Below are 24,940 nucleotides of genomic sequence, written 5' to 3' on the forward strand. Positions count from 1 at the left end.
CTTCAGAGGGGAGAACGGCTCATAATAATTACCAGAATGGAGCAAATGGAATGGCGTCATACACCTGGAAGTCATGTGTTTAATGTATTTGATAGCATTCCACTATCGCCGCTCCAGTCGTTACCACGACCCAGTGCCACCAACCTCCTGTGAAACAATAGCAAAATATGTTGATAATGAAGTTTCACATGACCTTCCCCTTGTACTGTAAAATAAATTGCACCCCCCATATAATTGATTTAAAATTATGTTTACGACCAGAGTAAACAATAACTAGCGACCCTGCTTATAGACGTGCATATCGACTTTGCCACTTCAGCATGCTTTTGTGGCACAGTCGATGTCACGCAGGGCTACCGGCCAGAAGGTGGGGGTTTCACCGACCTCCATGGGCGAGCTCACTCTCGCTGCCTGTTTCATTACACTACGATGTATTACACTACGACACTACGGCTGCAGACAATGATCAGCTAGGGGGAAATCAGATTTTCAACATTTTGATGCCATATTATTTTGATTTTTTTATTTAACATTTTTTTAACTAGGCAAGTCAGTTAAGAACAAATTCTTATTTACAATGACGGCCTATTTATAATTATATAAAATATATGCAACACATTTTCCCCCAACAACTTTCTGTGCCAATGGCAACCAATAAACAAAGTATTACAGACTTCGGCCACTTCAGTATCATGGTTTGCTTTTTCAACACCACAACAAATAGACTATGTCAATTTCGACAAACAGAAAGTACTTCCTCCCCTACCTTGTAGGCCTACGCAGTATCGAGTCCTTGCCTTGACAATCTTTGAATGTTATTCAACTTTTTGTTTTTTTGTAACAGATGTCTCTTTCCATTCATCAAATGGCCGTTGCACAGTTTGGATTGATTGATAATTGTGTCAGGTAAAAAAATACGTATACAGTATACACAAAGTACAAAGATTGTTGTGACGGGGATTGCACAATAAAGTCGGGAACTTATTTCCATTGTGGTCCCTGCTTTTTCTGTACATAAATACATATATAATTACATAGATACAAACAAATTACAGAGGTACAGACCAAAACATGCTCGACCTCAAGTTGACTATGAGGGGGGAGTTTAAGAACAATTCTTACAAGCTTGTTTTGTCTGGCCTGTAGCTTATTCTTTACATATTTGGGGCTGCTGGTGAACCATGATCTTCAGGCATAATGAAAGTGACACTGGACCAACACATTAGCCAGTCTTTAATTGGTATGACCAGTCTGTAATAGGTATGACCAGTCTGTAATAGGTATGAAGGTGTCTGGTCAGAGTTCCTGACATATCCTACTGGTCTTATTCTGTCATTTCTGTTATTTTTTCTATTTTTTCTTGTATTTTTCCTGTGGCGTTATCGAAATTGTATTCTTATTTAGACTTGAAATATTTGCTCTGTACAACCAAAATGTACCTTAACATGTGAATGTAATTACGGCCTTTGTAAAGACAGCAAAGATATATTTTGTATGTTTAGTACATGTTCTTTATATGCTCTTGCAGCGTTGGCTCTTGAATAAAAATGTATGAAAGAAAGGTATGTGTGGAAATACGTAGTGCACATAAAGTTAACTTCTGCTGTTAAATTCCCATGCACCGAATAAAAAACAACAAGTTAAATGGGTTTCCATCGCATTTTTAACTTTAGGCCTACTGATGGTTTTGCCACACAAAAGAATGTTGCATAGGTATAGTGAATGTGGCCACTCTCGTACTGGCACCTGTGCTCTAGCCAACAGCTCACATACAGAGTGGGTATAGCCAACATGATGAGATTATTATGGACAAAATTGCAAGATTATTTTTATTTATCAAACGGCACCAAACATCGATCATCATGTCACCAGAATAAGACCCTCGATATTTATTGAAAGGAGCATTAAACTCATCGGCATTTACTTTCACCACCACCCTGTGAAAGTCATCATAAATGATTTAATCTGTAGCCTAATAAACTGCATGCTCTCCCATGATGTCGTGACACTCTTTACTCGCATAAAAAAGTTGGATGGAAACCTGGTTAGTGTTAAACCATTTTGAGGAGGCTGGAATTATATTTTTAGGTTATATTAAAGTGTTAGGTTCTATGTGCACGAGGAATAGACCCTTGGATTGGAGAGGAGGCAGAGCGCGCATTAAGCGTTCCTGAATAACTGGACCTACCAGGAAGAATGCTGATCTGCAACAGACAGCGCGTCTCAGTATCAAAAGTAAAAATACACCCAGACTGGCCTGCTACCGCGCCTTTCGAGACCTTATAAACGGTCTAGAGTAGACTCACAACTGATCCAAATGGAATGAAACATTCAAATCACAGGCCTTTGTCGCCGTTATTCAAATGGAATTTTCACTGCAGCCTAGAATAGAATTTTGTATTCGCTTGAAAACAGTAATGCAATTACAGGTAACCTGAAACTGGCCGAAACAGGTAACCCTAATCGAGTCTTGTATTATTCCACGTCCTTGTTCAAGGCATAGACCAAATTGCACAGTTCTAAGCAATCTTGTATCTATACAATTTCAAGCCAACCCCATGGCCATTTTATATAGAGGGTTACCTACTGATCATAGCATGTTTGTGTTAGAGACTATCTGAAATCCCACAGCTGTGGTCTTGGACTGATTCATGTAAATATCAGAAGTTTGATTTCGAAAATGGATCTTATTGAAATTCTGGCTTCTCAAACTAAATCCGACATTCTTTTAATTACTGAGACTTGGTTAAAAAGGTATGTGCCAGACTCTGATGTGTCTCTAAATGGATATAATGTTTAAAGATCTGACAGTGCAGGCAGAAGTGGAGGTGTCTCCAAATTCATGAAGAACAACTTGAATGTTACTGTGTGTATTACCACCTCTGTCCCCAAGCAATTTGAATGGATTGTCCTAAATATGGGCCCTTGTCATAATGCCCAACTAACGTTAGTGGGAGTTTATTGCCCTCCCAATTGCACTTAGCAAATTATCTGACTTGCTGACTATACTCATTCTGAATTCTGAATTTTGGGTGATCTTAACCTGGATTGGTTGATGCCAGTATCAGTTAGACTGACATATATTTGTACTGAGCTAAATTTAACTCAACTGGTAACTAAATCAGCTTGCCCCAACTTAAAACACCCTGAGAAATAAACTCTTTTGGATATCATTCTGAAAGTATAGAGCTAATGGAATCTTTGCTAACAAGCTCAGTGACCATTGTCCCATTGCTGCATTAGCGATACTAAGCTACCTAAATCATGTACACACATTATTACAAAGAGACATAGAAACTTTCAATGAACAACATTTCCTGTATGACTTGGGGTTGCTTGATTGGGAGGGTGTGTCCTCTATCTCTGACTCGGATCAGGCCCTTAAACGTTTTACCTCTCTATTTAACTCTGTTGTAGATAAGAATCCCCCACATAAGAGATGAAGGGTAAAGGACATATGCAACCCATAGTTCATGCATGAATTGTCAGAAATATTTAATGAAAGTCAATCTAAGGCTAGATTGACTGATTCTTCCTGTGACTGGCAGTTCTTCAGACATTTGAGAAATATATGTCTTACTCTGGTTAGATAAGTAAAGTCAATATACTTTTTGAATTGTGTATCTGAGTGTGGTGGAAATCCAGGTAAATTGTGGAAAGTGGTAAAGTATTTGAGAAAAAAAATCCACCCCCTCACTACCCAAGCAGGTTATGACAGCCTCTGGACCCATTGGGAAAGAAGTAGAGGGTGCTCAACCAACGTGAGTCGAGGTGCAACCTAAAAATGTGTAAACATCATTGGAAAGGAAAAGGCGCAAGGCTCGCTCGCCATTAAAAATTCCTACTTTTATTAAGCAAGTTTAAAAGATTTACGTTTTCGGCCTTTAATGGCATTTTTCAGAATAATCACAAAGGGAATGGACAAGTTCATATGGGGCATGGGGCAGACAATTAGGGAGAAAACTCTTAAACTGGTGGTGTTAATGAGAGATGGTGTGGTAGACCATACAGGTTGATACTCAGGGTGTGGGGTACTGTGGTCAATGTCTCCACCTAGTGATGAACTACACAAGTGGAACCAGTAAAAAAAACTATTGGAAAACTGGGCAAGCTTTTTTTCAACTGCAGTAGGTGTAATTTATATACAACCTTTACTATATAATACATGTTCAATATGTTGGGTATTGGAATATAAACAACAGGGCTAAGCCAAACTAGGGATAACAACAAAAAACATCAAAAGCTGAGGAAAAGAGATCTAAAACTGGTTTGGGGGGGGGGGGGGGGGGGTTGTCACTTGACAAACAAAGGGATGCAGCCCTTCACAAAATAATACTATAGTCCTTCTCTAAGTTAATACCTCTGGGGACTAAAGTATCTAAAGAATGGATTCAGATCATCTCTCTGGAACTTCCGTGTTTGTCAACATCGGCACTGCGTTTGTTTTTGCTGACTTGTTCAATTCCAAAGTAGAAGAACTCACTAAGTGAGTGTCCTCACTCTTTGAAATGGAGGGCCACTGGGCTGTTGGGGTCAGCATGTCAAAAGGCACTTCAGTGCTCATACATTCTAGTGCAGGGATCATCAACTAGATTCAGCCACTTGCCGAACTTCCATTCTTAAGTGGAAGGTCGGTGGGCCGGAACAAAAGGACAAATAATACGTGCATTGCAAATTGCCCGCAAGAAGCCCAAACAGATATAATGTTTGACTAAAACATTATAATTTTAAACCTTGTTTACATTTGAGAATACTTGGGAACAGATTTCTTAAATTAAAATCACTTGGAGCTGATTTCCTGGTGTTTTTACAGTCTTTCATGCCCCCAAAAATAATACAAAATAAAAAAATAAAGATTTGTCTCAGAAAGATTGGGGGGCCAAATAAAACCACCTGTGGGCCAAAATCAGTTGGGGAACCCTGTTCTAGTGCGTAACTCCCTTGAGGTTCTCCTACGAAAAATAGGCCGCACAGGCAGCGAATCACGTAGATCACGTTGCTAGAATTGCCATTGATGGTACTTTAGATTTCTATGTCTCAACCCGATCTGGGGTGGAAGAAACTTTTCACATGTTTAGTGTACTGGCATTGAGTATACAATGCGTAATAATTTATAAAAATCTGTTTTCACTTTGTCATTATGGGGTGTGCAGATTTCTGAGTGGATTTTTTTATTTAATCCATTTTAGAATAAAAAATGTGGAAAAATTCAAGGGGTCTGAATACTTTCGAAAAGTACTGTATATACATATATCTTTTTTTTTGTTGTTGCCAATTTTGAATGTTATTTTGTCATTAATACGTGTCACATATCAGTTTGCAAACAATGTAAAAATGTAAAATCATTGAGTTAATAAAGCAGCATGCAAACTTGGTCTCTTTTTTGCTTTCTTGAGTAAAGCAGCTCCAAAATGCAGGTGTTTCAGCCTAGCCGTGTGGCTCAGTTGGTAGTGCATGGTGTTTGCAATGCTGGGATTGTGAGTTTGATTCCCACGGGGGACCAGTATGGAAAATGAAATGGATAAAATGAAATGGATGCATTGACTACTGTAAGTCGCTCTGGATAAGAGTGTCTGCTAAATGACTAAAATGTAAAATGTAGCTCAGTGCTTTTGTGGTGGTTGGGCAGCAACTGAAAAATACTGACTGTAGGGGTTGGTAGTGTTCTCTAGCTGCTGTGATTGGCTCAGTGTTTTGTCACTTATGGGGACACTACGTCACCGCCAAATCTACTGGTAGAGCTCGAAAATTCAAGCCCCTTGGGTGCTGCCATAGAGTTACATTCGAAGTGCCCATCCAAGAAGGCTCAAGGTCATTGGCCACAGATAAAATGACGTAAAATCACATATCTACCGTATCTTTATTGGACTGATCATGTCAACATCAGACTTTTAAAATCTTAGCTAGCAAGCTAGGAGTTATCATCATGAATCAAGTCGACAATCTACTGGCAAATCCTTTTCAATCCTTATCATATGAAATTGTAGATAAACCGTATCTGTGCTCATCGGCCATTGGACATGAACATTACACAACAAATTGGCACAATCACAATGAGTAGTTTGGAAGGAATCAGTGGCTAACAGCAAGCATTGCAAAGAAATCACTAGCCTGCTATTCAGTGGAGTGGGTGTGTGGTCCAAGTTTTCCAAGCTTAAAAGGATAAACACTCAACATTGGCCATGCTGTCAATCCACCCTAATAATTTGGTCCCTTTCCCCCTCATAATTTAGCCTACTGTTCTGACTTGGTGTACAGGCCTATAGCCTGTTTTAGCAAAATGTCATAATTGAATATTGTAAGAGCTTTCATTGTCTGCTTATATGCCCCCTTTATTTATCCTACGGTTCTGACTTGGTGTACAGGGAGAATACTGTAAGAAAGGTCCATGTTCTGAATTCTGTTGCTGTACATTTCAAAAGTGCTGAGCAAATAGTTATATTGACTACGTCCATCCTACCTCGTTCATTAATGTCTTAATCAAATTACGGATTGCCTCTTATTCGCTCGTCATCCCCTTATGCCATAGTTTGTACATCTCAATTGTCAGTAGAAACCACATTTGTTTAAGCAAGTCAGCCATATAAGATATGTTTTTTTTTAAAGGCAGTAAATGAGGCTGAATTAACTGTTTCGCTGCCAGACAAAGCTCCACTGAAAGCCAGGTGTAGCAGTGGTAAGGTGTTGGGACAGCTTTATGTAGGCTCTAACAGTTTGTTGGCACCATTTGTAACCGTTATAGTGCAATTAATGTATTGTTTATTGTTGTGTTGTGTAGTGGCTTTGCTGGGATGGACCTAAAAAAAAAATGTTGTTTGCCCCACCAAGATTTGCATGCTAAAATTGCCACTGCACTGGACACAAACTGGTTGAATTACTGTTGATTCAAAGTTATCACATTGCATTTTTTTGTTGGTGAAATAATTCAACCAGTTTGTGCCTAATTGGCACAACATTTTCGATGACCGAAATGTAATACTGTGTGTACAGGTATGTCTGAGTGGATGTGTAGGGCTTTGAGTGGATGAGTAGTGTTGAGATATAGCGACTGAGAGTATTGAGTAGATATCTGATAAATCAGTGGGAATAAATTTGCCTAAAGCCAATGCGTTGCATTGTAGATCTATTTTTTTTATTTAACTAGGCAAGTCAGTTATTAAGAACAAATTCTTATTTACCATGACGGCCTACACCGGCCAAACTTGGACGACGTTGGGCCAATTGTGTACCAATCACGGCCGGTTGCGATACAGCCTGGATTCAAAAACGGGTGTCTGTAGTGATGCCTCAAGCACTGAGATGTAGTTCCTTAGACTGCTGTGCCACTTGATGTATAGTGACAACAGAGTATCTAAAGATACTGTCTGTGGTGCAATGAGGATGAATTGATGGTGAACAAAAGGAGTTGTAGGATAACTGTACAGCTAACTATAGTTAGAAGAACATACTCGTAGTGCCTACTGCCTCAGGTACTGTTCTTGTTGCTGCTGTGCTTGTTGCTGTTGGACCTGTTGCTGTTACTGCTGCTTCTGCTCAGCCAGCATCTGGTTTGGTCTCATGCCCCAACTTGGTCTCAGTGCATTTCGTAATATTCTGTATGTAAATCCGAGACACTCCTTTAGTGGGATATGGTTGATATGGTATGTATTCACTTGTGGATGTCCACGTTATGTTATTTGTTATGAATTTGCAAAACACACTATATGTTACGAATTTGCAAAACGCAGTATATGTTACAAATTCTAGCTCGGTGGCTAACCTTATGGTTAGGGAAGGGTTCGCTAAAATAGTTCATGTTAGGGTTAGGGGAAGGGTTAGCTAACATGCTAAGCAGTTGCATAGCTAAAAAGTAGTAAGTAGTTGAAAAGTTGCTTATTAGCTAAAATGCTCAAGTTATCCCTGATGAGATTTGAACTCACAACCTTTGGATTGGTAGACATTCGCATTATATGCCTACCCATCCACCCCGACCAACACCCTAATTTCATAACCATAATAATAACCATCTGTCTTATGTAACCATACCAAATATAACATATAATTCTACTTTGATAGTCCCGAATTTACGTTTACTATGTTATGTCTAGTCTATCAGACCAGGCTGCATGCCCAGGTTGAACCCATGCGCCACCATGTAGGGAGCCTGCTGGATGGACTGTTGGAAGAGACACTCCGAGCATGATTTCACCACGTATTAAATTGAGGTAAGCGCTGTCAAGTATTGCACTACTGCTTGAAAAAACATTCCCTGCAATTTTATTTAACATTTATTTAACTAGGCAAGTCAGTTAAGAACAAATTCTTATTTACAATGACGGCTTAACCCAGACGACGCTGGGCCAATTGTGCGCCGCCCTATGGGACTCCCAATCACGGCCGGATGTGATTCAGCCTGGATTCGAACCAAGGGATTGTAGTGACGCCTTAGACAGTTGCGCTACTCAGGAGCCCAAATGCAGTGTCCAATGTTCTAATCCCTCCCCATAAATTTAGAGTGCAGTATTAGAGTCGGATTGATAACGCTCAATCCAGATAGGCAGCGATTGCAAAGGTGGCACGTTCTGGTGGAACTGTTCTATCAAATATGCCTATGCTCCGCCACGGTAGGTAGCAGTAATGCACCATAGAAGACCACGGCGCTAGTACAGGAAGAAGAATCTACCATTCATTTCCGTAAATAAAATCGGTCACCATTTTCTCTTCCTGTTGTGAAGTTAGCGGCATGGAGATGGCACGTTTCATTGTATCACGATCGAAACAGCGTTTTGCGTTGCTAATAGAATTGTAGCTATTTGTACACTATTCAATTTGATTGGTAAGACTGAAGCCTTTCAAATACGTTGCTGTAAACGCATTACCATCAAACTAATGGTAGCTAGCTGTATTGTGTTGTCATGCTTTATGGTTCACAATACTTGCTTACCACTCTGTATCTCAGTTAATTTACTCGCGCGTTATTGTCGCCATCCTCCCCTCCCCAGTGCGTGTGTGTAAAGCATGGAGATTGAGGGGAGAGATTTCATGAACACTCCCCCCTTGAAGACGGTGCGGTTTGGGGGCAACGTTGTTGCCACGTTAGCGAAATTCAAACAGGTGAGATTTCCAATCCAGTGACACCAAACATGGATGCCTTAAACACTTATATGATTCATTCTGGAATGTAGTTATAACCTGGTATACGTATGACAGTATTTGCTGCTGGTTGGTTGTTTTTCAAGGGAGACACCAGTGACTATGAGTTGTTGAAACATCAGCTGGCAGATCCAGATATCAAGGTAAATGAGCACGACTAGCAGTTATGCTACATGTACTGTGTAACAAGGAAGTTTCCAGAGGTCTTAATGATAATAGAATGCCTTCCTTTTTTTGACAGGATGCCCAAATCATCAACTGGCTGCAGGAGTTCCGGAATTGTGTGACACAACTCAGCAAAGACCATGAGCAGCTGATCTATGTGGTTCTGGTGAGGATGGAACACTTGAATCAAGAGATGGACAGTACTGCCCAGGCCAGGAACAGTTTTCTAATGCTGTATCTACCCCTTGTCTCTGTACCAGAGGCTGCCGTGGCTGGGTCGAAGCCCTGCCGTAGTGGAGGAGTATCTGGCCTTCCTCAGTAACCTGGTATCTGCTCAGACTGTCTACCTCCGGGCCTGCCTCAAGATGGTGGTCTCCAACTTCACACCCAGTGAGTTCCTGTCTGTCTGCGTGGACATTCTGATAACTCAATATGGCTACTTTGAAGACGTATTGTTTTTCCTTCCTTTCCAGAGAGAGTGAAGATTTGTGAGGGAGGAGTGGACATCTCAGACTCGGATGATGACGATGAAAGTAGGTGTTACTGTTTCATTACTGTTTCCAATGGAAAACCAAGATTGTTCAACGGACAGTCCCTGAAATGTTTCATTGCAATACACACTGCAGTAAATTCATAGTGATCTGAGAATGCGGTTGGTAAAAGGCTGCTCCGCTCGTCCTTTTAGGGAAACTAGGCACACTTCTAAAGTCCTTGAAGAGTGAGGATGATAAGAGGGGAGGTGAGGTGTAGATAAGATAATGCACGGAGACTCTAGCACTGGGGACTTTCACTGCAGGAGTCCCACCCCTTATGGTTACTGATTTTTGTCAGGCTGACAGACCTCTTCATAAATCTTAGTTTTACTTCAATGTTACAATTTGTTTTTATTTCAAACGTTACAGAATCAATGTTCCATTCCAATATAAAGGGTATAATGACACCCAGTTCACAGATCCAACTTGTTCAACGTTGGATGTTAGTTCAAAACGGCAAATACTTTTTCCATTTATGCACAATTTTAACCTTTTCTCTTCTTTCTTGATTTTTGAAGACCTTCCAAGAAATTTTGACCAGTGTCATCAGGCCCTGCAGCTGATTGCCAGATATGTCCCATCGTAAGTATCCATAAGACAATCCTACAACATGTTGCTGGATCATTTTCAGACCCAGGTCTGACCTTGGGAATTGTTGACCCCCAATGCAAACTGGTAACAAAATGTTTTCTTCGTCCTTCTCATTTCAGCACCAGCCGTTTCCTGATGCCCATTCTGACTGAAAACTTTCCTTTTGTGCAGAAATCTTCCAGAACCCTGGTAAGTAGTGGCTACGGTTGGTAGCCTCATGTTTGTTGTTTTAATTGTCAGATTGTTGTACAGTATGGTTGTCTTTCTCTCTCCCCAGGAGTGTTATGTCCATAACCTTCTGCGGGTGGCGGTGTACATCCCCTCTCTACGACGAGACGTCCTGGAACTCATTATCAGTAGGATGCTCAAACTGGACGTACGTGTGTGTTTGTTAAGCCACAGTTGCTCCTGTGTGTGTGTGTGTTGGCTTTCCAGTTCTTCACTGAGAAATAGCTGTTTTTTGTGTGCTAACACTGTGTGTTGTGTTCCAGGTGAGTGCTTCTCGGGGAGAGATAGAGGAGGTGGAGGAGAACGCTGTGCAGCAGGAGATGAAAGGAGAGCAGGAGGAGGAGGGCCTCTTTGACATGGTGACTGACTAGATCTGCTAGGGTTTACATACAGCAGTCACTGGTGTGATAGTTCTCCATTTTACGACTGATGTGGTGTGACGTTTCCCTCTTCTCTCTCTATCACACAGGATGAGGATGTGTGTTCAGTGAAGTCCAGTCCAGCAGGGACCAATGTGATGGTCCACCCTGTCGCTGAGAGACTGGACACTCTCATGGTTGTGCTGCTGGCCTTCATCAAGGACATGTGCCATGTCAACGGTGAGCACAGGGTCTTCACACTCACTAGACATATGACAAGACAGTGCTTACTCTGCTCCCTTTCTCTCTCCCCTTCCACCCCTCCATCTCTCCCCCTCTACTCTCTATCTGGCAGGTTGTCTGGATGTGGAGCAGACTAAGGATCTATACAAGGACCTGGTGTGTGTGTTTGATAAACTTATCCTACCTACACACGCCTCCTGTCACGTCCAATACGCCCTCTTCTACCTCTGCAGCTTCAGACTGGTCAGTACTCGCAACAGTGTGCATCCGTGCGACTTTATAGTAGTGGCATTTTATAGAACGGTTGAGTGGGTAACTGGATTGATTGGCTGTGTGTTTGACCCCTCTCTCAGGCTCTGGCAGAGGCGTTTCTGGAACACCTGTGGAGGTTACTGCAGAGCCCGTCTCACCCGGCAGTACTGCGCCAATCTGCCGCTGGCTACATGGGTAGCTTCCTGGCCCGTGCCAGCTTCCTGCCCGTCGCGTGAGTCACACCCTCTGTCCTCCTAAATATTCAAAAGTGTACCTTTGCTGTTCAGAAAGGGCTTCTTAGAGCATGTTGGGGTGTGGTTGGTTCTACGCAGCATACTCTCTGGTCCCTCCTAACTCCCTAACTAAGATTCTCTGACTGTGTTCTCCGTCCTGCAGTACGGTGCGTGCGTGTCTGGACCTGCTGGTCCCCTGGCTCCACCTATACATAGACAGCCAGGACTCTGGCTCCCGGGCCTACTGTGACATCACGCTACACGGGCCCTTCTACAACGCCTGCCAGGCTGTCTTCTACACACTCATCTTCAGACACAGGAGCATCCTGGAGGGCGACATGAAGAAAGGTAGGGGGATTACACATGCTTGTAAAACACATACTCACACAGATACAATTTTAAATGTTTTGTTGTATCAGTTGAGATATATATATATATATATATATATATATATATGTATATATATGTATGTATGTATGTATGTATGTATGTGAACACTTAAACAACACAATGTAACTCCAAGTCAATCACACTTCTGTGAAATCAAACTGTCCACTTAGGAAGCAACACTGATTGACAATACATTTCACATGCTGTTGTGCAAATGGAATAGACAACAGGTGGAAATTATAGGCAATTAGCAAGACACCCCCAATAAAGGGAGTGGTTCTGCAGGTGGTGACCACAGACCACTTCTCAGTTCCTATGCTTCCTGGCTGATGTTTTGGTCACTTTTTTGAATGCTGGCGGTGCTTTCACTCTAGTGGTAGCATGAGACGGAGTCTACAACCCACACAAGTGGCTCAGGTAGTGCAGCTCATCCAGGATGGCACATCAATGCGAGCTGTGGCAAGAAGGTTTGCTGTGTCTGTCAGCGTAGTGTCCAGAGCATGGAGGCGCTACCAGGAGACAGGCCAGTACATCAGGAGACGTGGAGGAGGTCGTAGGAGGGCAACAACCCAGCAGCAGGACCGCTACCTCCGCCTTTGTGCAAGGAGGAGCAGGAGAAGCACTGCCAGAGCCCTGCAAAATAACCTCCAGCAGGCCACAAATGTGCATGTGTCTGCTCAAACGGTCAGAAACAGACTCCATGAGGGTGCTTACAGCCCAACACCGTGCAGGACATTTGGCATTTGCCAGAGAACACCAAGATTGGCAAATTCGCCACTGGCGCCCTGTGCTCTTCACAGATGAAAGCAGGTTCACACTGAGCACATGTGACAGACGTGACAGAGTCTGGAGACGCCGTGGAGAACGTTCTGCTGCCTGCAACATCCTCCAGCATGACCTGTTTGACGGTGGGTCAGTCATGGTGTGGGGTGGCATTTCTTTGGGGGGGTCGCACGCCCTCCATGTGCTCGCCAGAGGTAGCCTGACTGCCATTAGGTACCGAGATGAGATCCTCAGACCCCTTGTGAGACCATATGCTGGTGCGGTTGGCCCTGGGTTCCTCCTAATGCAAGACAATGCTAGACCTCATGTGGCTGGAGTGTTTCAGCAGTTCCTGCAAGAGGAAGGCATTGATGCTATGGACTGGCCCGCCCGTTCCCCAGACCTGAATCCAATTGAGCACATCTGGGACATCATGTCTCGCTCCATCCACCAACAGACCAGTGCACCACAGACTGTCCAGGAGTTGGCGGATGCTTTAGTCCAGGTCTGGGAGGAGATCCCTCAGGAGACCATCCGCCACCTCATCAGGAGCATGCCCAGGCGTTGTAGGGAGGTCATACAGGCACGTGGAGGCCACACACACTACTGAGCCTCATTTTGACTTGTTTTAAGGACATTACATCAAAGTTGGATCAGCCTGTAGTGTGGTTTTCCACTTTGATTTTGAGTGTGACTCCAAATCCAGACCTCCATGGGTTGACAAATTGGATTTCCATTGATTATTTTTGTGTGATTTTGTTGTCAGCACATTCAACTATGTAAAGAAAAGTATTTAATAAGATGATTTCATTCATTCAGATCTAGGATGTGTTATTTTAGTGTTCCCTTTATTTTTTTGAGCAATATATATATATAATCTCACTGACCTGGCAATCTCTGTGGGGGGGGGGGGGGGGGGCTCTCTACCAGTGTCCAGTATTTTATAACTATGTCTGTTTCCCCCCCCCCCAGGGCTGGCGTACCTGCAGGGTCTGAACCTAGAGAGGATAGTGATGTGTCAGCTCAACCCTCTGAAGGTCTGCCTGCCTGCCGTCACCAACATGTTTGCTGCCATCACCAGGTACCGTGGTACACCAACCAACCACCCTTTTAGCCAGTCACACATCAATTACACTCTGCTACAGCACTGTGTTAGTTTCTGTCTGCTTCTAAAAATGTGAAGTGGTTGTTTGACCCAGACGTGTATCCATCCATCCATCCATCCACAGAAAGTACCAGTTGGTGTTCTGCTACACCATCATCGAGAGGAACAGCCGCCATGTTCTCCCCGTGGTCCGCAGCTCCGTGGGGGGCGACTGTGTGTCCACCAACACCAACCCCCTGGACAGTTTCTTCCCCTTCGACCCCTACGTGCTCAAGAGGTAACCCATGAACCCTTCTCAGGGACCACTTATCAGTAGGCACAAAACAGGAGAAATTGGTTGGAAATGGCAGTAGTACAACCTGAACTCTAAGAAGAGTTCATTTTCCATTTCTGCTCATGTTTTTCTCCTCTCCAGGTCAAGTAAACTCATCGAGCCCCTCTACCAGGTGTGGGAGGAGCCAGCAGACACTGAAGTGGACACCGTCACCACCAAGAGAGTCAGACAGGTAAAACACAGACACTCTTGTATTCTCTCAGGCACACACATGATTGGATGCTGTGTGTCTCCCTATTGGTTGTTTTTTGTGGTTTGATTGGCTGTTTTCTCTCTGTCTCAGTGCTCGGATGCAGATGAGGATGACTTCCTGCGAGGGGAGACGCCGGAGACAAAGGGTGTGATGGGTATGACCCCTGGCTCATATGAGTCACACCTCCACAGCCCCAGCAATGTGGGCTCCCCGCCCATCGCCTTCCTATAGAGATACTTCTGACACCCCCGTATTTAACATGGACTCATCCACAACCCTGAGCGCCTTCATACAGAGACACCCAGCTTTAACATTTTCAAATGGAATATTAAATGATCTTACCATAGACTGTTCTGATTTTGACCCCCTGCTGTTTTAAAATGGACTGGTCCATCCTTCCCTATCATCTCTGAAGAGAAGTATCAGTCGGAACCATCTGCAATCATCACCCCATCAAGAACCTACTCCAGGATGCAAAAGATTTTGAACACAGTGTACAATGCGTGGCTAGAGCTATTCATTTTCTAATAATGGTTCTATGTTATAGCAGTTAACACGTTATAACTGGTTAATAGTGAATAAGTTCATTTAACTCAACTATCGAAAGAATTTATTTGTTTTATCTAGGATGGGAAAATCGTAAGTAGATTGTGTTCTCAACGACGGTAACTGTATTTACAAAAAATATATATCTGACACTTTCAATGGTTCATTGATTTTGGTTTTCTCTGATCTACAATTTGTATCAAGTTCTGAACAACACATTTTTATGATTTATATAATTTTACAGATTGTAAACATGTTCCCTTATTGAAATTCTTAACCAGAACAGATACTTGTAAGAAAGGTCACCTGCAGTAGATGAAAAAGGAAACATTATTTCTGTAAACTTGTGCTTGTATGGAGTATCAATTACATAGTTGACATACACTACCCTGTAAATGAAAGTCTATTTGTGGGTTGACAGAAATTAATTTATTGTAAATAATGATCAGTTGGGAACTGTACAAGGATGCCCTGCCCCACTATGTTGCACTGTAACACACGTCCTCTCAGGTAGGATTGTCAGAGGGTGTTTGCTTTGCGTATAAAAATACGGAAACACTTTCTCTGAACTTGTGTGAGAAAGAGTAAAGGGGTGTATCGTCATCAGCAGGGTCAAAGAAAGACACTTGGCCCTTGACCCAGTCCAGCTGCACTCTGACCCTCTTGAGTTTCTCTGTGACTGTCACGGCTGTTGGGGGTGAGGTCATCGCTCTGTACTCCCTGTCTCGCAGACACATGGTCCAAAACCTGTTCTCGGGCCTGGCCTGGACCTCCACATTCCTGGTGACAGACGTACAGGCCACGCCCAGAATCCAGTTGTGTACATCCAATATCCACTACCCAGCAGTGGCTTCCTGAGCTAAGCCCGGTCATGCACAGGACCTCTGCAACCATGTGGAAGCGCTCAGGGTTGTCAGGGAGACGGTGGGGCTGGCTGGTGTACTCAAGGGACGTGAGGTCATGTGACAGTAAAAGGCAGGGGTGGGCTGTGTTTGGGTCCAAGGTCACAGGAGCTGAAGAGGAGAAAATGGGCCAGAGACTGGGTTAGAGACAGGGAAAGGGTTTGGGTCATTCACCACTGTTTTAGCTTCCCTCTGCCAGGTTAAAATGCTGTGGGAGTTAACTTCCTTATCTCCTCATCTCTGTTAACCATTGAAATTGACTTACTGTATTCAACATGCAGAAGCATTTTCTTCCAGACTCTGTACTTGAGGTTACAGAGGTGCTTGGCCACATCAATCAGCACCCCTGAAATCCTCTCTGGACCCTGCCCTGTGCACTGGGCTCTGAAATGACAAAATAATACAATTGTCCTGTTCAGTATTCCAAAGCAGAGAGAGGGAGGAAAAAATAGAATGATAGACAGAGGTGGGGGATTTCAACATACCTCTCTATAGTGACTTTAAAGTTCTGGAAAACAAAGAAAGTGTAATATTGTGTCTGAATAAAAAAATAAATCCCATCCTCCTCAAAAATGATTATTCTGGCTTTATTTAATTTGTGTATAATGTATAAATTGTGCCAATACAAACCTGGAGCAATGTCATGTCTTCAGCATCTGTCATCTCCTGTGTTATGACTGTTATAGTCTCTTTGAGGTATAGCATCCCTGCTGCAGCCTTTGTCACCATACTCTTCATCACCCCTATTGTCTCCTCTTCCTCCTCCTTCAGAGCAGCTAGCCTCGCTGCCTCTTCATCATACAAGAACTGGTGGAGTTCAACAAACAGATCCTTTATCTGCCTCTGTCTCCAGGGCCTGATTCTGAGGGGCAGTTAGAGCACAACTTGATGCATTTGAGTTCATTTAAATGAAAAGGAAACATAGATGACATCTGTGGAGATGACCTTAATGTCCTCGAGCATCTCTTCAGAGGTTCCCTTCAGTCTAATGAGGGAGTCCAGAAGAATCCTGTAAGGTTTTCAGTACTACGTTGAGCTCATCCTACAAGAGGGTATTCTGACGGGAGGTTTCTTATGAAAGCAGCAAGCTGTAACTCAATTAGACGTCTAGATTTAATTATGTGAAATAAATGAACAATAGGTTCAATGCCAGGTGTGTCGCTTGACTAAAATAACCCTTTCAATACCCGAGATAATTTACTATGTTTAAAGATGTTTTACTCTGCAAACACACTATGTCCATCAACACCACTCACTGACGTACAACCAGCAGATCAGATATTATCCCATAGGAATGCAGATATAATACTTTACACACTTTGGAATTTCTCTGCTATATTTCTCTGCTAATACTGTACACTCGCATATACTGTCAGGATAGACCTGATTAACAGCATTCTACTGCCAGGGGCCACAGGCCCCTTACATGAGAAAATGGCAACGTTAACTATGAAAAAAGACGTTGCCAAGTTATTTCATGCATATACATACTAGAGTCATTTCAATTATTATTCAGTCTCTCACCTTGCAACCCTGTGCTGCCTTCTCTGTGGGTACGCTTTCATGGTTCTTGTGTATTTTCGAGGCTTGGCACACTACACAGACAGGCTGCTTGTCCACCAGACAGAAGAGTCTGAGTCTCTCTCCATGTAGACTACAAAGTACCCTATTCCCCTCCGCTGAGCTCTGAATCCTGCCCTGTTGCAAAACTTCACAGAGGTTCTTCAGAGCCAGGTTGGAGGGAGGGGTGCGCTTGGAAGCTCTTCTCCTGCAGACAGGGAGGGCACTGTCTGAGGGCTGAGGTGTTCCAGTAGCGTTGTAAGCAGGTCTTACAAAAGCTGTGGCTACATGGTAGGAGGACAGGGTCCCTGAAGATGTCACAGAACACAGGACAGGAGAGATCCTCCTCTGGGAGACACACACTGGATGACATGTATGTCTTCACCTGATCAGGTACCGGGAGTCTGTGAAGAAGATATCCTCTGGCTTAAACAATACTACATTCCCATGTCAAGCATATAAATGTGGAGATTATTTACTTTTTCTTTCAGAAATCAACTCCCTTTTGATTTTCAAAACAGATACTCAAAGTGCCTATTCTTCCATTGTTCTTGTTCTAATGCCAGACCTTAAAAGTGCAGGCTGTTTTCCTGTCTGTTGAGTTGTGTTTGTGTGTGACTCCAGAGACACACAGTACTGTGTGACAGACAGCAACGTGAAACAGGAAGTCGAGCCCTATTGGTCACATGTGGAATAGCTGCAGACTGGTTTAGCCTAGAACCTGTTACATGTTTTGAATAGCAACATTGTTAAAGGTTGTGGATAGAGATACACAATCAATAACTTTAAAAGCCTTTAAAAGACTGAAAAATGAAAGACGACTGTCAAGATATATCTTATGAAGCAGGATGAAAATATGATCAACCAAAATAATACAAAAATTATTGGTAAAATCCTCATAAATAAAATTGGCCTCACATTAACTTGTGCTCCTAAAACATATGTATTTACATGGTTATCACAAAGGCAGGTACAATGTAGACCTAACGTAAATACCATACACATCATTACCTATTGTATACAACTGTTATACCTGTTTGTACCTTGCACTATATTAATCATTTGCAAATAAAACTTACAATGGGGATAACTGTGTAATCTAAAGCAATAATTATATGCCAGTGCTTTTGACACCGATGAATGCACATATAGGGCTAAGCATCAAAAGGTATTCTGTAGGCCTAATCTTCCCCTTCCACAACCTCAATGGCAAACCAAGTTTCTTCCCCAAAAGCCTGTGCAGTTTCATTGCATTTACATTAGGAAAGGGGATGAAGAGGGGTTCATAGGGGGAGAAAGGGGTTTGGAGAGGCTAGCCTGTGTTTCCCTTGAAAACTCAAGGTTTCATGATATTGGTTTAAAACAAATCAACCATCTGCCTCCACCTCCAGTGTGGTATTTTAAAATATTTGTTATTGTTGCTTGGTGTCAATATCAAATCAAATCAAACTTGATTTGTCACATGCGCCGAATACAACAAGTGTAGACCTTACCGTGAAATGCTTACTTGCAAGCCCTTAACCAACAGTGCAGTTCAAGAAGAGTTAAGAAAATAAAATAAAAAGTAATAATAAAAAGTAACACAAGTGACTATGCATAGATAATAAACAGCGAGTAGCAGCAGTGTACAAAAGGGAGGGGGGGGGGGGGGGGTCAATGTAAATTGTCCAGTGCCGATTTGATTAATTGTTCAGCAGTCTTATGGCTTGGGGGTAGAAGCTGTTGCGGAGCCTTTTGGTCCTACACTTGGCACTCCGGGACCGCTTGCTGTGCGGTATCAGAGAAAACAGTCTATAACTTGGGTGACTGGAGTCTGACAATTTTATGGGCTTTCCCCTGAACGGCCCAGTGATGAACTGGGTCGTTCGCACTACCCTCTGTAGCGCCTTACGGTCAGATGCCGAGCAGTTGACATACCAGGCGGTGATGCAACCGGTCAGGATGCTCTCGATGGTGCAGCTGTAGAACCTTTTGAGGATCTGGGGACCCATGCCAAATCTTTTCAGTCTCCTGAGGGGGAAAAGGTTTTGTTCTGCCCTCTTCTCGACTGTCTTGGTGTGTTTGGACCATGATAGTTCGTTGGTGATGTGGAGACCAAGGAAATTGAAACTCTCAACATCAGTCCACAGTATGTGGTTTGTAGCTTGTGTATCACTACATGTGATTGTGACCACTTTATATTATTGGGGAAAATCTATGAACATTAATTAGTGGCTTGATGACAATGATAATTTCAGGCTACTCACAAGAGATTTTATTGTAGGATGCATGCAGCTATCACTACACCTCTCAGGGACTATAGTCGTGTAACTGCGCATCTCTGGAACACTCATTCATCTCTGGAACAATCTCTTCATTCAAAGACTCAATCATGGACACTCTTACTGACAGTTGTGGCTGCTTTGTGTGATGTATTGTTGTCTCTACCTTCTTGACTTTTGTGCTGTTGACTGTGCCCAATAATGTTTGTACCATGTTGTTGTTATGTTGTGTTGCTACCATGCTGTTTTGTCATGAGTTGCTGCCTTGCTATGTTGTTGTCTTAGGTCTCACTTTATGTAGTGTTGTTTTGTCTCTCTTGTTGTGATGTGTGTTTTGCCCTGTATTTATATATTGTATTTATTATTATTACTATTATTTATTTTTTATCCCAGGGCCCGTCCTCGCAGGAGGCCTTTTGCCTTTTGGTAGACCGTCACTGTAAATAAGAATTTGTTCTTAACGGACTTGCCTAGTTAAATAAAGGTTAAATAAAATAAAATGGCGAGATCCAAATCACAGCATCCTATCCGCTCTCTCCACGAGCCTAGGATGATGTATCCCCCTTTTTCCTCCGGTCTGTCGTTACCATGGGGATGACGTCAGGTTGCACCACCGATTCGGCCCAGTAGTAGCAGGAGAGGCGGGTCCATGATTCAGTCAGCTGGGTAAGAAGACAAAGAGAGTCCTCCAAGCCCAGTACCTTCTCGTTCCACCGTCGAATCCTCACAGCTAACGCCCTTTCTTCCATCCAAAATGCGCGAAATAGTGCATCTGCAAGCCGGACAGTGCGGAAACCAGATTGGAGCCAAGGTATTACTCTTCTCTTGTTTGTATATCAATAAAATATATTGCTTCATTTGGGGATTGCATGCGACCTAGATAAACCTCTCGTTCTCTCTGCGTAGTGCGTAGCTAAATTAAGAATGGCCGCTTGTAATCCACCCATAAGACTGCATCCTCGATAGGCTATAATAGGCTACCATGGACGAAAAATGCATGATCATTCCGTGCACAAGATAAACTACATTTTAATCGCTGTTGCATACGATATGACATGTTCTGATTTTTTCCCCCGCTGATTCATTCCCAATGGTTATTTGGGGTCCTTGTAAATATGGGCGTTGAAGGGAAAGATATGGTAGCCTACTAGAATACCTCCGTCCTCCCTCTTATGACATTACATATTCAACCTGATTAATATTTCGGTCTAAATGGCATTTTAATGCATCATTTGAAGCATTTAGACGATAACATAATTATGCAAAGGAAATATTTAATGCAAGTCATGCTATTTGTGTTGCTCTTGAAAAGGTAAATGTCCATGCAACAGAAAATACACATTGCATTATCTATTTATTTGTATTCTAACTTGCGTTTTAAATGGATGCTTCTGTGTATTGCTATTGACTTGCATCTCATCCCCCTGTACCCTCCCTCGCTCGCTCTAATTCTCTCTCTTCCTCTCACTGTCTCAGTTCTGGGAGGTGATCAGTGATGAGCATGGCATCGACCCAACTGGCACCTACCATGGAGACAGCGACCTGCAGCTAGACAGGATCAATGTGTACTACAATGAGGCCTCAGGTACAGTATGCACATTATATAGCATTGCATACATAAACCACAATGTCTCCAATTATTGAAACATGCACAATTAAATAAACTGCTGTTTTAATTAGGAAAAATTAACTGATTACACTTATACAAACAAATAATACATACATAAAACATGTACCTCAACAATAGTTTCAGTATGCCCAACATTTCCCTATTCTTATTTTATGTACATACACTTGTGTGTATAAGGTAGTTGTTGTGAAATTGTTCGATTATTTGTTAGATATTACTGCATGGTCGGAACTAGAAGCACAAGCATTTCGCTCCACTCGCATTAACATCTGCTAACCATGTGTATGTGACAAATAAAATTTGATTTGATTTTGATTTGATTTTTCAGGTGGGAAGTATGTCCCCCGTGCCATTCTGGTGGATCTGGAGCCGGGCACCATGGACTCTGTCAGGTCTGGCCCCTTCGGACAGATCTTCAGGCCAGACAACTTTGTCTTCGGTGAGTGGTTGGTGTGTTCAGTGCAGATATGAGATTTGGTGGTAGACTACTTCTAAAATCTTGTCCAGGAAATAATGGGTTATGACACTTCTGTCTGCAGGCCAGAGTGGAGCTGGAAACAACTGGGCCAAGGGCCACTACACAGAGGGAGCAGAGCTGGTAGACTCTGTCATGGATGTAGTGAGGAAGGAGGCAGAGAGCTGTGACTGCCTCCAGGGCTTCCAGCTCACCCACTCTCTGGGTGGGGGTACTGGCTCTGGCATGGGCACCCTGCTCATCAGCAAGATCCGCGAGGAGTACCCTGACCGAATCATGAACACCTTCAGCGTGGTGCCCTCTCCTAAAGTGTCCGACACAGTGGTGGAGCCCTACAATGCCACCCTCTCTGTGCATCAGCTGGTGGAGAACACAGATGAGACCTTCTGCATCGACAACGAAGCCCTCTACGACATCTGCTTCCGCACTCTCAAGCTCACCACACCCACCTATGGAGACCTCAACCACCTGGTGTCAGCCACCATGAGTGGAGTGACCACCTGCCTTCGTTTCCCTGGCCAGCTCAACGCCGACCTCCGCAAACTGGCTGTCAACATGGTGCCCTTCCCCCGCCTACACTTCTTCATGCCCGGCTTCGCCCCCCTCACCAGCAGGGGGAGCCAACAGTACCGCGCCCTGTCCGTGCCTGAGCTCACCCAGCAGATGTTCGACTCCAAGAACATGATGGCGGCCTGTGACCCTCGTCATGGCCGTTACCTCACCGTAGCCGCCATCTTCCGTGGTCGCATGTCCATGAAGGAGGTTGACGAGCAGATGCTCAACGTCCAGAACAAGAACAGCAGCTACTTTGTGGAATGGATCCCCAACAACGTGAAGACCGCTGTCTGCGACATCCCACCCCGCGGCCTCAAGATGTCTGCCACCTTCATCGGCAACAGCACAGCCATCCAGGAGCTGTTCAAGCGTATCTCTGAGCAGTTCACTGCCATGTTCCGCCGTAAGGCCTTCCTTCACTGGTACACCGGAGAGGGTATGGATGAGATGGAGTTCACTGAGGCTGAGAGCAACATGAATGACCTGGTGTCTGAGTACCAGCAGTACCAAGATGCCACCGCTGAGGAGGGCGAGTTTGAAGAGGAGGGAGAAGAGGAAGCCGCCTAAACCACCCAGTCACTCAACTGCCAAACAGTCTATCACTCCCCTCCGTCCTGTCCCCAAAGCACAACTTGATTGATTTAAGTTAATGTTAATGAAAAGGAAACTCAGATTTGTGATAATTAAATTAATGTGCTCAAAGATCTCTTCCCTTCAGTCTAATTAGTATCCTGTAAGGTTTTCAGTGCTCATCCTAGAAGTCAGAGGGTATTCTAACATGAGGTTTCTTATGAAAGCAGCAAGCTGTAACTCAATTACTAGATGTCTAAATTGAATTATGTGAATAAATGAATGATGTGTTCCAATGCTAGGTGTGTTGCTTTACTTAAATCACCCTTTCAATACCTGAGATAATTTTCTATGTTTACAATTTTATTTTATTTTTTCTGTAAAAACACTCAGTCCATCATCTGACGTGCGGTTGTACGTCAGTAAGTGGCACTGACGTACAACCAGCAGGTCAACTATCCCATAGGAATGCAGATAGAATACTTTGGACCATGGTAGGTAAATTATGGTGCAGTGGGAAAATGTTGTATTTCGAATGGTACTGTAATTCCTTCCCACAAAATACAGTACCGTACTGTATTTTTGGGGTGCCAAAAACATTTTGTTTATGGCACATTTAATATATTTTGAGGCGTGCCTTGTAAGGTAATATTTTTTTTTCACCTGTTAGTGAGAATGCTGTACGGATCTAACTCCTATGTGGTTACCGTGCCCCTTCAATTTAAAATATATAGGGGACAGATGAGAGTGGTAGCAAGTCTTCAACCTTTAATGTTTGAGCATTTTGCCATGTCCCTTTGGCCTGCTTTGCCCTGTAGTCGCTGCCGGTTTGGAAGCCTTTGTTAAAGCCTCTAGAAGTGCAAGTGGTACACAACACCAAATATTCATTGATATGCTGTAATGTATTTATTTTTTCACCTTTATTTAACCAGGTAGACCAATTGAGAATAAGTTCTCATTTACAACTGCGACCTGGCCAAGATAAATCAAAGCAGTGCAACACAAACGACAACACAGAGTTACACACAGAATAAACAAACGTACAGTCAATAACACAATAGAAAAAGTCTATATACAGTGTGTGCAAATGAGGTAAGATGAGGGAGGTAAGGCAATAAATTGGCCGTAGTGGCGAAATAATTACAATTTAGCAAATAAACACTGGAGTGATAGATGTGCAGAAGATGAATGTGCAAGTAGAAATACTGGGGTGCAAAGGAAGAAAAAAACGATATGGGGATGAGGTAGTTGGATGGGCTATTTACAGATGGGCTATGTACAGGTGCAATGATTTGTAAGCTGCTCTGACAGCTGGTGCTTAAAGTTGGTGAGGGAGATATGTGTGGGGGTGACCAGTGAAATATACCTGCTGGAGTGCGTGCTACAGGTGGGTGCTGCTATGGTGACCAGTGAGCTGAGATAAGGCGGGGCAGTTTTACCTAGCAAAGACATAGGTGACCTGGAGCCAGTGGGTTTGGCGACGAATATGAAGGGAGGGCCAGCTAACAGCATACAGGTCGCAGTGGTGGGTAGTATATGGGGCTTTGGTGACAAAACAGATAGACTGCATCCAATTTGCTGAGTATAGTGTTGGAGGCTATTTCGTAAATGACACTGCCAAAGTCAAGGGTCGGTAGGATAGTCAGTTTTACGAGGGTATGTTTGGCAGCATGAGTGAAGGATGCTTTGTTGTGAAATAGGACGCCGATTCTAGATTTAATTTTGGATTGGAGATGCTTAATATGAGTCTGGAAGGAGAGTTTACAGTCTAACCAGACACCTAGGTTTTGTAGTTGTCCACATATTCTAAGTCAGAGCCGTCCAGAGTAGTGATGCTAGGTGGGCGGGCAGGTGCGGGCAGCGATCGGTGAAGAGCATGCATCTAATTTTACTTGCATTTAAGAGCAGTTGGAGGCCACGG

At 43.3% G+C, this 24,940-nt stretch overlaps 3 protein-coding genes across 4 annotated transcripts; 2 read left to right on the forward strand and 1 right to left on the reverse strand.

Annotated features, from left to right (window-relative positions):
- Positions 1-8,113: 8,113 nt before the first annotated feature.
- On the forward strand, positions 8,114-15,230 carry LOC106600671 (RNA polymerase I-specific transcription initiation factor RRN3). 2 transcript variants are annotated; one of them, XM_045715391.2, is made up of 18 exons: positions 8,114-8,204; positions 8,982-9,093; positions 9,219-9,275; positions 9,374-9,463; positions 9,558-9,687; positions 9,771-9,830; positions 10,349-10,412; positions 10,541-10,610; positions 10,699-10,797; positions 10,913-11,008; positions 11,119-11,248; positions 11,364-11,494; positions 11,605-11,735; positions 11,900-12,084; positions 13,861-13,969; positions 14,118-14,270; positions 14,409-14,499; positions 14,611-15,230. In XM_045715391.2, exons 2-18 carry the CDS (start codon positions 8,998-9,000, stop codon positions 14,749-14,751), a joined length of 1,833 nt encoding a protein of 610 aa, XP_045571347.2. In that variant the 5' UTR covers positions 8,114-8,204; positions 8,982-8,997; the 3' UTR covers positions 14,752-15,230. The 2 variants fall into 2 exon arrangements, with proteins under 2 accessions (XP_045571347.2, XP_045571346.2); XM_045715390.2 differs by lacking the exon at positions 8,114-8,204 and having other exon boundaries at positions 8,713-9,093.
- Positions 15,231-15,472: 242 nt separating this feature from the next.
- On the reverse strand, positions 15,473-17,668 carry LOC106601615 (zinc-binding protein A33). Its single transcript, XM_045715395.2, is given in 6 exon segments — positions 15,473-15,894; positions 15,896-16,079; positions 16,234-16,352; positions 16,454-16,476; positions 16,599-16,830; positions 17,493-17,668. Coding segments are annotated over 6 exon segments (921 nt in total). The 5' UTR covers positions 17,534-17,668; the 3' UTR covers positions 15,473-15,572.
- Positions 17,669-20,425: 2,757 nt separating this feature from the next.
- LOC123741703 (tubulin beta-4B chain) lies at positions 20,426-23,315 on the forward strand. The gene is made up of 4 exons (XM_045715392.2): positions 20,426-20,600; positions 21,266-21,374; positions 21,748-21,858; positions 21,959-23,315. The coding sequence occupies exons 1-4, from the start codon at positions 20,544-20,546 to the stop codon at positions 23,014-23,016; spliced, it is 1,335 nt and encodes a 444-aa protein (XP_045571348.1). The 5' UTR covers positions 20,426-20,543; the 3' UTR covers positions 23,017-23,315.
- Positions 23,316-24,940: the final 1,625 nt, after the last annotated feature.

Source organism: Salmo salar, chromosome 03, assembly GCF_965601325.2.
Source record: "Salmo salar chromosome 03, fSalSal1, whole genome shotgun sequence".
Classification (NCBI taxonomy): domain Eukaryota; kingdom Metazoa; phylum Chordata; class Actinopteri; order Salmoniformes; family Salmonidae; genus Salmo; species Salmo salar.

Coding starts and splice junctions, on each gene's coding strand:
- LOC123741703 (XM_045715392.2), top strand. CDS start 20,544: ATGCGCGAAATAGTGCATCTGCAAGCCGGACAGTGCGGAAACCAGATT. Junction 21,375..21,747: donor GTACTACAATGAGGCCTCAG/GTACAGTATGCA, acceptor TTGATTTTTCAG/GTGGGAAGTATGTCCCCCGT. Junction 21,859..21,958: donor GCCAGACAACTTTGTCTTCG/GTGAGTGGTTGG, acceptor TTCTGTCTGCAG/GCCAGAGTGGAGCTGGAAAC.
- LOC106600671 (XM_045715391.2), top strand. CDS start 8,998: ATGGAGATTGAGGGGAGAGATTTCATGAACACTCCCCCCTTGAAGACG. Junction 11,249..11,363: donor GGACATGTGCCATGTCAACG/GTGAGCACAGGG, acceptor TCTATCTGGCAG/GTTGTCTGGATGTGGAGCAG. Junction 14,500..14,610: donor CCACCAAGAGAGTCAGACAG/GTAAAACACAGA, acceptor TCTCTGTCTCAG/TGCTCGGATGCAGATGAGGA.